The sequence below is a fragment of the Haliotis cracherodii genome, unplaced genomic scaffold (genome assembly GCF_022045235.1).
Source record: "Haliotis cracherodii isolate W230 unplaced genomic scaffold, xgHalCrac1.p SCAF_8, whole genome shotgun sequence".
In the NCBI taxonomy this organism is placed as follows: domain Eukaryota; kingdom Metazoa; phylum Mollusca; class Gastropoda; order Lepetellida; family Haliotidae; genus Haliotis; species Haliotis cracherodii.
This window is the reverse complement of record NW_027266341.1, coordinates 59,799,109-59,811,352: the sequence shown is the minus strand read 5'-3', so window position 1 is coordinate 59,811,352 and position 12,244 is coordinate 59,799,109. Positions and strand designations below refer to the sequence as shown.

Genomic DNA, 12,244 nt, shown 5'->3' with positions numbered 1-12,244 from the left:
ATGTTTTACAAAAGGTAAGTAAGTACAAGGTAAGCTTTTCTCAATATGCTTTAACACGGGAAAGGGTCAGACATTGCACGTTTGTAGCAGTATTGCTCGCAGGCCAGAATATCAGGCCGGGCTTCGAAAACACTATTCGTCTACAGATCATATTTTTACATTAAATGCAATTATAGAAAAATATTTGATGAAACGTGGGAGAAAACTGTATTTAGCTTTTGTTGATTTCCAGAAGGCTTTTGATTCTGTGAATCGTTATAAACTGTGGGTGTGCCTTAGAAGAGCTGGATTACGGGGCAAAATCTACCTGATTCTTAGAAAGTATGTACTCTAATGTCAGGGCGTGTGTGCGCTGTAAAGGTGATTTCACTGACTTTTTTTATTGTCCGCTTGGCTTGAAACAAGGATGCGTATTAAGTCCCATTCTATTTTCATTCTTCATTAACGAATTGTGCATAGAAATAATGAATAGTGGCAAACACGGGGTCCAATTATGTCCGGATATTTTAGAATTGTTCTTATTATTGTTTGCTGATGATGTTATTCTTATATCACACTCAGTCTCGGGTCTTCAGAACCAATTAAACATTTTGACTGATTACACTGATGATTGGAAGTTAACTGTAAACTTAGAAAAGACAAACATAGTCGTTTTTAGAAGAGGTGACCCATTAGCTTCAGTCGAAAAATGGTTATATAAGGGTTCGAGAGTTAAAGTAGTAAGTATAAATACCTCGGTGTTCTGTTTACCAACACTTTAAGTATGGGTAATCTTGTTAAGGATTTATCTGTAAAGGGTGAAAAAGCCATGGTCATGTTATTGTCAACTTTATCTAAACTCCAGCCTTTACCCCCAGGTATATTCTTTAAATTGTTTGACACACAGATACAACCAATACTTTTGTATGGCTCTGAATTATGGGGTTTTACTTGCTTGTAAATTTTTTTTAAATGATTGGTGTCAACTCCCCTAATAATATTGTTTACGGAGAGTGCGGTAGATATCCTTTGTACGTTAATTCATATATTCGTTGTAATAGATATTGGCTAAAAATACTTACTATGCACAAACAGCGACTGCCAAGGAAAGCTTACAATATGTTATACAACTATGATAATCTGGGTTACAAAACTTGGGCATCAAATATTCGGGTACTTTTGTTCTCAAATGGCTTTGGCTATGCTTGTATTTATCAAGGAGTTGGTAACACCTGTAAGTTTGTAAATATGTTCAAAGAAAGAATTGTAAATACCTTTTATCAAACATGGATGTCTAATTTAAATGCAAGTAGCAGATAGGATGTGTATAGATCATTCAAATCCTTACTGGAGCCTGAAAAATATTTAAGTGTTCTTTGAAATTTAAATCTTCGTTCAACATTCACGCGTTTTCGTATGGGACTGAGTGATATTAGAGTAAATACCAGAAGAAGAAAAAATACGTTAAAATCTATGCGTTTGTGTCCATTATGTGATATGGGTGTTGAGGACGAATTTCATGTACTTTTTATCTGTGAGTTTTACCAAGATATGCGAAAACGTTTTGTACCCGCTAAATACCTTAAACAGCAATGTACCACATCCCTTATATCACTTATGTCTAATCAATCTTCTGATGTAATCTACAGCCTAGCTCAATTTCTCCATCAAGCACTCAATATTCTTTAAGAACTTGTAAATACAAATGTCTCCTAGAATGCACATATGTTGAAAGTATGTATACATTGTGTGTATTTGTATATAGGCCGGAGGCCTTTCATACAATAAACTTCTTGTCTTGTCTTGACCTGGCGGGTGCGCTGAAGCTATTCCCAAATTGTTTTAAAGAACTGATTTAATTTCGAAATCTTTGTTTATTTGACTTTACTTTTGCCACTGACTTATGACATTTGTTGGTATGAATATTGTCCAAACGGCACGAAATTGCTAAAAATACAATGTTTAAAATATTTCTGGGGGCTCAGTCAACAAACTACGATTGTAAATGTATTGTACAACCGATGCAAGAAAATAACAAAAGATGTTACAAAACCAAATTATGAACATGTGGAATATGAATACTAATACCTGTACTTTTTAGAACAAGAAATTTACACATTGACGTATTCAGATTTAATTGATATTTTGCTGTACTTATATAAATGCGAATTGTATTTATTGTGTTTCTTCATCTACAAGTCCACAAGGCACAAAACTTGCTTACATTTAAAACAATTAATACTCTGGTTATTGCGCAAAGAAGAATCCAATACCAATGAAAGTACCAAAGCATTCATATAACATATCGCAACTCATGGTTGTTAACAATCAGGCCGTCAACATAATGACGGTATTAGTTGGCACATCGTAGTATTTGAAGTTAAAAAATGATAACTTCATATTTATACTCATACAAAATGAACAGTAATTGAGTTCATGCTTTCATTGGCAGCTTCAAGATATATATTGTGTATGATTAAAATAGATGAGAGAACAACAGTATCGCTAAATGATCCCCCGTGCCGTACCATTTCTAGGAAACGAGTGGACAGTGGTATTACACATAGACTCGTTTCGTATTTTATTAATCGCCTCTTTTATGCAAACCCAATTTTCGAAAACGAACGGAGAATTCCGTGCTTGTTTTTCTGCGTGAGGGAAGATAATTTATATAATGTTTTCTAAATTAGACATTAAATTATCGTTCCAACAGAATTCAGAAATTACATATGCTAACTGTTTAGGAAGTTATACACAGCATCTTGAAAATGAACAAAAAGAAGAAGAATATTTTATTTATGTGTCACTATTTAAGCACCCAACCACCTAAGCTACTAAGTAGACAATGTCATTTAACCCTCAATTACTATTAGTTAATTAGTATAGTTAACCTGCAGTATACTGTATCTCTTCCCGTTTAAACAAGGATTGATCCCTTGTGAGTTGTTGGTGCGACATGTCAAATAATATCTGGAAGTAAGGGATTAGCCTTAGTCACCATAAAGGTAACCTCCCCAAACCCCTACATCCCATTTCCCCTACAGCTTAAGACAACAGAGTTCACGGTCCATGGCACTGCTAATCCCCAGTCTGTTACCTATTTCATACAATGGAACAACCCAAGAAACACGAATAGATTGAGATAAATATTTAATTACGATTACGATATTATTCAAAATTCATAATACATTATAATAAAATGTTCATTTTTCAAAATTCATAATACATTATAACAAAATGTTCATTTTTCATTTCATAATACATTATAATAAATTTCATCTCAAATGTTCAATTCACTCTTTATCCCAGTCTGAGGAGATGGCCAACCGCATCTAGAAACTGCATTGGGGATTTCACCTCTCTATTCAACTCGTCCTTCAGGCGGCAGAGACGGTTCTCCACCTCTCTGTACACTCTCTACCTGCCTCTTGGAGCTGCTCCAAAGTCGAGCTGTAAAATCTTAGCTCGTTCTGCCTGTTCCACCTTCCTGACTACCTCCACAAATCGGTAGATGTTAAGTTGGGATGTCGGTGAGGGAGACCTCGGTTGAGTCGGTTATGAAAGCCTTCCAGGTTGTTATTCGTCCTGGGACCTGTTGTACCGTGATTGTTCCACAGTGGTAGGGGGAATCGTGCTCCGTGGTCGACCCAGGCAGTGACGATGTAGTCGTTGAAGGCGACAGCTCTTGGTACATCTGGTGTGTTGTCCATTGCGTCAACCCACGTGTCCTGGATCTTGTTCTGGGGGAGTAGGGGTAGGCGAGCTGCTCTTCTTATCCACTTGCAGACTCTCTAGTGTATACATACATACATGGCATCATACATACATACATACATACATACATACATACATACATACATACATACATACATACATACATACATACATACATACATACATACATACATGGCATCATACATACATACATGGCATCATACATACATACATACATACATACATGGCATCATACATACATACATACATACATACATACATACATACATACATACATACATACATACATACATACATACATACATACATACATACATACATACATGGCATCATACATACATACATGGCATCATACATACATACATACATACATACATACATACATACATACATACATACATACATACATACATACATACATACATGTATCTTCTACGGCTTTATTATTACATAATTTACAAATTCTATCCTGTAAAGGCGTGATAGGCTTAGCAGATCTACCAATTTCAACCTGTAAGGGTAATGTGTCGAAGCGTAACTTGCTAAAGATACTACGATGAAACCTGTTCATTATACATGTTACATACGGTTCAGGAGACAGCGAGTGTTTGAACAATCGATAAGTACGAAGCTTATTTCCATTTTGTAAACCTCATTCCACAATTCTGACCAATTATGCTCATCTAACGCTAATAGCTTATATTTTGGACGGGTAAAATCGAATTGGGTTAAATGCAGACTGTCAGAGACAGTTAGATCTAAACTATTAAGCAAATCCAAAACATTGTTTACCCAGGGTTTACAGAATTTTGTAGACCATTTTCTAATCCAACAAAGAAGTCTATTTGGATCGACCGCTTGAATTCGCCGCCAAAAACGAAATATTTCAATATGCTGTTTTGTAAGTGGGCTTGTCCATCCTAATTCGCCACGGACTGATAGATTTGGAGTTTTGTTAATAACCGCAAGCAGGAAACGAGCAGCTCTGTTATGAACAGAATTAATACAGCTGAATTGCTTGAGACCCCTGATTGCCGAACCGTACGAAAGTATAGGCTGAACAAGATTATCATACAGTTTATCAAAAACTGAAAATTACATACCACCCGCTGATTTAAATTTACAGATAAGAACACAAAGAGCTCTATTTGCTGATGTTGCCAATTCCTTAACAGAATAAGTATAGTATCCAAATTATATAGCCTGCACCTTGTTGCCTTTGAGAGAATCTGTGTCTGTAGAGCTGGTTTTGTCCTTGTCTATTGGGTATTCACTCGCTGGAACACAAATATTGGAATATTAGCATTGTATTGTGATTTTGAGCATCCGGATGCATATATGACATGTAAATATGTTTCCGATTATAGTACTTGTTGTTCATGCATATGTTCTAGCAATAATCAATTTGATAAATATTCGGTTTGCTTAATTTCTACTTTGAAAAAAGCTTCGTTGGTCTGTATAAATTAGCACGCGCATGGTTGGGTGCAAACCAAATTATGTTTATTTCTCATAAATTAAACCACCAGCGGCGGTACTGGAGCATATATCTAATACAGAATAGTACATCAAGGATGCAATTTCCATGTTAAGATTATGTATTTATGAAGCTTGAGTACATGAACTGGTTGAGTGACGTATTTTACGTGATTTACATCATGAAAATATAAAAGAATCTACACAGTGATACAGGTATAAATGGCGAGTTGTGATTTATTTAAGAACGAAGTCAGTAATTGGGGATTTAACTTGCGCTTTCCGACATTATGCGTATTTCGCACACTGTTAAGAACGAATTGTTATTCATCTATTCATCTACCGGTGTTGTATCTACTTATATGTTCATTAATGTCAACATCACAGGACTAAGTAAATAGTTTGTTGAATGTTGTTTCGTGAATACACATATTGCGTAACACATTCCCAGAGCACAAACCCAAATGGGCCGTCCCTTTGTGACAGGTATTATTAATTAGAGAATGAATTGCCACCACATTATGTCCCGGCACTTTTATGACATGTAATGAACCTAGTCAGTCCCTGGGTCTGTAACAACTTTATAACATCAAAGCAACATGAATACGTAATTTGTATTAAATCAAAAATTGACTTATAGGTCATAACATGAATATTATTCCGCTTTTGAAGATAAAAGTGCAACTTTTGTTTTGGGATGAAAGTACAAAAAAATACCCTTAAAAAGACATGATTAAAGAATTTCAGAATCAACTGTATTTATGCACGCCTTCAAACAAACTGAAAAAGTATGCATATGTTTATAAAGCTATATTTACATGCATGGCACAAAGATTAACATGAAATAATAATGTTGGTCATGTTTGTTAATTTCTACATTTCATTGTTATTGGTGTTCTGAGGAGGTTGTAATTATACAAGGGTTTTGGTCTTCTTTGACGTAGAATACATGAACTGGTTGAGTGACTTTCTGCCATCAACGTGAGAGGATTACCCACACATATACCCACAATCCTTTGACAAAGAGAAAGAAAGGGTCATAAATCGTACAGATATCATATCTACCTGGTACTAAAAGTTCACTATCCAACTCCTCTGATAACAAACTGTTACATTTTATATCCCCAAGCACCAATACTCAGTATGCTCATGGAGTAATTATCAAAATCAGAAACCCGAATGAAATCCTGTCTACATGGTCACACCCGGTGATAGTTAAGACAGACAGACAGTTTATTATAGTCTCACCTCATTACAATGATTTATACATACTTTTAAAATACAAAAAAATATATCTCAAATACATATCATATGTAAAAGTATACAAGTATAAAGTGTAACGAGCCACCCTATACAGGGTTACGAGAGACTTTTCATAAAATTAAGATCTACAGATCTACTCTGACAACATGGCAGTCTGTATTCATTCATCCCAAAAGTGCCGCCCTACCCCGTTTGGGGCGGTTGATGGAAAAGTATTCAATTATTATTAAGAAAAGCTATTTAAGTCTTTAGTACTTAATACATATCTTAAAATATGAGGATGTACATAGGGACTAAATTCAAAATAGCTAAATTGACAGATTTTGTTTCCCATAAAGCACTGAATTCAAACTCTAACCTTTCGAATAGAAAGATGAATCGTTTCTTAAAATATTGTAGTTAGGGCATGTGAAAAAAATGCAGAATATGGGATAGCCACAAGAGCATGCATGATGCGTTATCTGAGATGTGTCTTTCAAGCCGATGGATGTTTATCACTACAACCGAGTCCGGGCCGATAAATGATTACGTGACAAAATCTGGTATAACTGAATATTAGTAACATTGTCCAATTATAATAATAGTTATATCCTCTATATCAGGTGACTATTCCAATTATTAATGGTATCAGGAAGGAATGACTTGGCATAGCATTCTGTTCAGCAACATGTAGCCTGTAACTTGGTTCGATTTCTTTAAAAGTAATCACTAACAGAACAAATGTTTTCAATCTTGTGAAATAGTGTTTTCATTTGGCTATGTTAGTTTCTCTGTAAAGTTCCTCATGACTTGTACCCCTTGTCACCCCACAAATAGTCCGTAATGAATCTACGTGTGAACCCTCTAGGAGTGATTTTTGTTCTTTGGTACAATTAGCCCAGATATGGGAACAAACACATGAGCAATAGATGCTTGTACATAACCTCTAACCACGATTGAATAGTTTGTGTTTTCTTTGGATTAAATTTTACTTGCTTTAGTCCAATTGGTAATTTTCTCCAAATTTTGGCATTAATATTTTACGCAGTTGTATTTGGAGCTCTTAATTGTAATAAAGAAGTTGTTCATCCATAAATTCTTATCCTTACTTGGTACTCCAACTTCTAAATGCCTATCAAAGAAGTATTTGGAGTTGTCCATTTGAGGAATTGTCTGGACCCCACCGCAAACACAGTAAACATAAATTCTAAGGGTGAAAATATATACAATAGTTTGTTGGCTCGACATGCTAAGCTCCATAGTTTTAGTTATAATGTAAAAATAATTGTGATTTTGAATTCTATTAAAACTTTTTATACATTTATGTATTTGACGTGAGAGGGGTAGCGAAACACATATGTAACATGCTCTATTTTATGATAATGATTGTACAATTTGGATTGCTTTAAACCTGTTTCGTCAAACAAATATAGGATTTGATGTTGCCATATCGTGAATCAATTTATTTAATATTCACTTGATGACTTTGTTGTGTACTAGTCTTGTAAGTAAATTTTATTTCTTCCGAATGTTCTATTGCGAAACCCTATAGAGTCAGCACTCATGATTGTCATATCTATTGCACGAATGAATGAACATATCATCATTAATAAACTTCACTGTGTGTTCTGAAGTCAAATCTCTGTATGGCATCCTGCACGGCTTCGTTCGTTCATGTTTACCCTCAAATGTACGATAGAAAAATCTGTGTGTCTTTCGCGCGTCAATCTTCTGCTGTTACAATCGTTATATCAAAGCTAACTTATTTTGGGGGTCTTGGTGAAATTTAATCATAATGCAATTAAATCAAGCGTATCAGAAGAGAAATGTCGATCGTTTAGTGACACCATTAACGACTGTAAGTGATCAATCACATATACTTACTAGATAATAAACACAAACACATTTCGATATTAAATGTACTTGATTAACTGATTATTGTATCATTTTGCTTTGCTAATTAAATCTGAAACGTTTTCATTCTAAACAATTCCGAAACAAGCTTAGGATACAAACATATTTAGGCATTAAAACCCGTTTAACTCATCGGGCAAGGATTAAACACTATTTACAACGTTGTTACCAATTAGACGTCTTCTAGGGAAAGGAAGTGCCTACTACTAATAGAAAGACAGAGATCATTAGATTGTTTTATGCTATTTGAGTATCCCAATATCTTCAAAAGTCATTTCACAGACAATGAAAAATAATCATCGTTATTCCAATACAAAATATACATGAAATGAAGGAGCGAAGAGTCAACAAGAATGACCAATTATATGGAACTTTAACTTGAATGATAAAGGAAAACATTACACATAAAACACTTACATGTATAATAAATTATTACAAATACATTTGCCTACATTCTGTGAAAGAATATTCTTAGTTGCACAGATCTGAGTTTGAAGGTGAATAAGGTAAGACTGTTGCATGCTAGTAAGTGTGACCTAGTGGATTAAATTGAAACAACACTTGTAATAGTGTTACTGTGAGGTACGATGTTACAAATTCACTTATAAGGACATATCCCTCTTTTAAGAATGCATGTAGTTCCCCCGGATAGTACCATACACGTGTGAATTTCAGGTTTGTGCATGTTGTCAGAATGTTTAAAAAGCTGTAATTCTGTACAAACTCCAGAAAAGTCATAGAATGAAACCTTAGGCTTGGTTGGATATTCAACTGAATTCTGAATATCTACCATCCTTTAAAAAGCTTGCATATTATTGTATCGTTCACGGCGGCAATTCCAGCAGATGGTGAAAGACTATGAATTTCCTTTGTAAACACAGACTAGATCTAAAACAAACTATTTGTCCACCGCAAATGAAAATTCATAACCTCGAATTTACTCAGGAATTGACTTTTAAATATTCTGAGGGTAGCGTATGTCGGGGCGAGGATTATTTATATATTTATGGAAACGTAATTATGTGAATCATTTCCTTAAAACAAACATATCTGTTCATAACACAACAGTATAGTCATTAGATTATATAAAGCTTCAACACATAACCAGCATGCATATAAACGTGTTTAAGCATGTTTATAGTTTCAGTTAATCGTTAATAGTATCAGTTAAAAAATAAAGTATGTCATTCCGCTTGGATGACCACTCCCTGGTGTGTTGTTTGTTTGACATGCCCTTTCTGCTTGAAAAAAAAGGACTACCAGACTGCCCCACACTATTTATCAACAATACTTGTTTTGGTGTCAGATGTGGATCTATGCCACTATTTTGTTAAAGCGTTCGCTCGTCACGCCGGAAACCCGGGTGCGATTCCCGACATAGGTACAATGTGTGAAGACCATTTCTGGTGTCCCTCGCCGTGATATTGCTGGAATATTTCTTAAAGCGGCGTAAAACCATACTCACTCGCTATTCATGTACAACGCTTTTGTTACAATATTATTATGTATGTCCGTTTATATACAGGATTTCTCTTTTACGATTCGTTGTCGGAAGTGACAAGATCAAAGTGGGATCTTGCGGTAAGTACATTCTTTTAGTTCCCTAAAGTACAAGTAGATATCTTCAAAAAGCACTATGTACTATGGGGAACAGCGTAAAATAAATTCTCAACAGTGAGCGGGCTGTTTTTCTTTCAAACTCTTTCTCTTTCATGTTTTATTTCCTGAATGATGAGAATACTTCTCCTGCCTTTTGATTTCATAGAAGTAAGATCAACAGTTACACATGTTGTATGCAGTCTAGCATTGTCGTGTTGAAGGATAACTTGATGGAAACAACATGCGGCTGAAGAGTTTCAGCGCAATAGCGTTGGGTCGTTCAGTTGCCTGGCACTAGGTATATTCTACCTGTGTGAGAGAAATTTGCCTACATTATTTTGCTGCCAAATCCAAATCTGTCGATCTGCCGATGTCGGTGCACCCTAGCTTACCCATATTCTCAGTGCGGCATAAATCGCTTACCCAAATGTCGCTGAACAATGTTCCATCGCTGTTTGGGGCATATACTGCTTGCGGCTCAGTTGAGAATTTGAGAATCGCAAATAACGTAGCCGTATGAAGCGGACCTTGGAAGCCATTGTAACACGGGGACGGCTCGACCTGGGTCAGTCAATTGACGTGCCATGCTTTTCGTATCGATACCAAAGGAATTGATGGTGTCTTGGCACACATTTCAATATCCTGTCTACAACTGACTGCAAGTCTCCTGTTTCCAATCGACCTACGAGGTTGCTCTGTTGAGTTTCATTGAGACGTGGCACGACGTCACAGGTAAAACAGTTGCTACCAGTCAAAACCACCCCACCATGAACGTGCATTGATCGTATTGTAATGTGGTGTTACCATTTCTTACTTTTGCAATATGCATGTGGTCGTTGTTGCGCTTTGAACGCTTAAAACAATGACAATGTAAATCTTAAGTATATATATGAAGACAACAAGGTATGAAATATATCATGTATATGGTTAGGGTTCGGGTAATGATGTCGCTCTGCCACTACTTTCGGTCATTTGCATAATATTATGCTCCTTGCATTTGCAATTGGCCAATCAACCTCAGCTTCAGTTAAAAGTTTTGTCATGTCGTCACATTGTCATACCGCAATTACACAATATCGGTCTGTTGTCATACCATCATATTGTCATATCAAAATATTACTCTATTACCATGTTGTTCTTTTGCCATATCATCGTATCGCGTGACCATATCGCTTTATGGCCTTTTTGCTTCGCATTCATCGTGATAACATGTCATGTTATCACCATAATATGTCGTTCTATCCCTATGTCGTGTCACGCTATCAACTTGTCGTGTCGTACTATCGCTCCATCGTCTAATTCTATTGTTTTGTCATTGTGTTTCGTATTATCGCTTTGTCGCGCGATATTGTGTGGATTTCTCGGAGCGATATGGCGAGGACCCCTCTCAGTGACCATCTTCTTATAACATGTTGAACAAAATGCAGGAGTGCAAGAGAACCACCACAACAGGAATACTTCTGTCACACTTCTACGATTCGATTCCTGATCTGGCTTGAACGTTGTTGACTGCGTCGTCAAAACACTCACTCGCAGGGATGAAATAGAACTTCCTTGTAGCCATCTGACACAAACATGGACTTTGAAACATTCTTTCTGATATATTCTCACTAACAAAACAAGGATCCTGTAAAACCATGATGTAAAATCTTGGTGTACATGTATATGTAGGCCTTATCAGTGACGGGATGTTCTCTCCGTCAGATGCGGAATGATTTTCCCACCAGCCATTTCTATAGACATTAAGGATCTTCATCCTTTGTTGTGATAGGAACCAGGAACAGACTATGGAGAGGATGATTTACAAGCGCTTCAGTTTGGTGGTTCTTTTGACGGTACTGCAGTGTGGCATGGGAAAGTATCTCTGTTGTGCTTTTATTACCCCAGTATCTGCAATAAAAAAAACATGTATCATCCATATGATACGGATCCTTTACCAGAGTAAATATCTTTTTGGAATTTATAGATTAACTGTATTAGAACAAAGAATGACATGCCCTTTAAATCAGCTTTTCACTCAGCATCGAATTTCACACAGTAGGGGATGTCAAGTGAGTAAGTGAGTGAGTATGGTTTTACGCCGCTTTTAGAAATATTCCAGCAATATCACGACGGGGGGCACCAGAAATGGGGTCCATACATTATACCCAATTCGGGAATCGAACCCGGGTCTTCGGCGTGACGAGCCACCAGGCTACCCGACCGCCTCAGGGGACGTCAAGAAACATACGTTGGAGTTACTGTTATTAAATAAAATGGAGATGACCAGATAATTGTCAGTGTAATATTTCTAACACGT

The 12,244-nt window shown here is 36.2% G+C and overlaps 1 protein-coding gene across 3 annotated transcripts in view; it reads left to right on the top strand.

Moving 5' to 3' along the window:
• LOC139450443 (alpha-(1,3)-fucosyltransferase fut-6-like) overlaps positions 1-12,244 on the top strand; it is a 53,334-nt gene that overhangs the window by 24,518 nt on the left and 16,572 nt on the right. Inside the window, exon 2 of one of the 3 annotated variants that reach the window (XM_071232149.1) lies at positions 9,872-9,927. The exons of 1 other annotated variant lie outside the window; for it this stretch is intronic. Coding sequence is in view for 1 of the 2 variants with exons in the window: in XM_071232147.1 (XP_071088248.1) it covers positions 9,850-9,927 (78 nt within the window). In the remaining variant the exon portion in view is untranslated. Of the gene's footprint in view, positions 1-9,814; positions 9,928-12,244 lie in introns of those variants that run through there. One more of the 3 variants, XM_071232147.1, reaches the window with a different exon arrangement.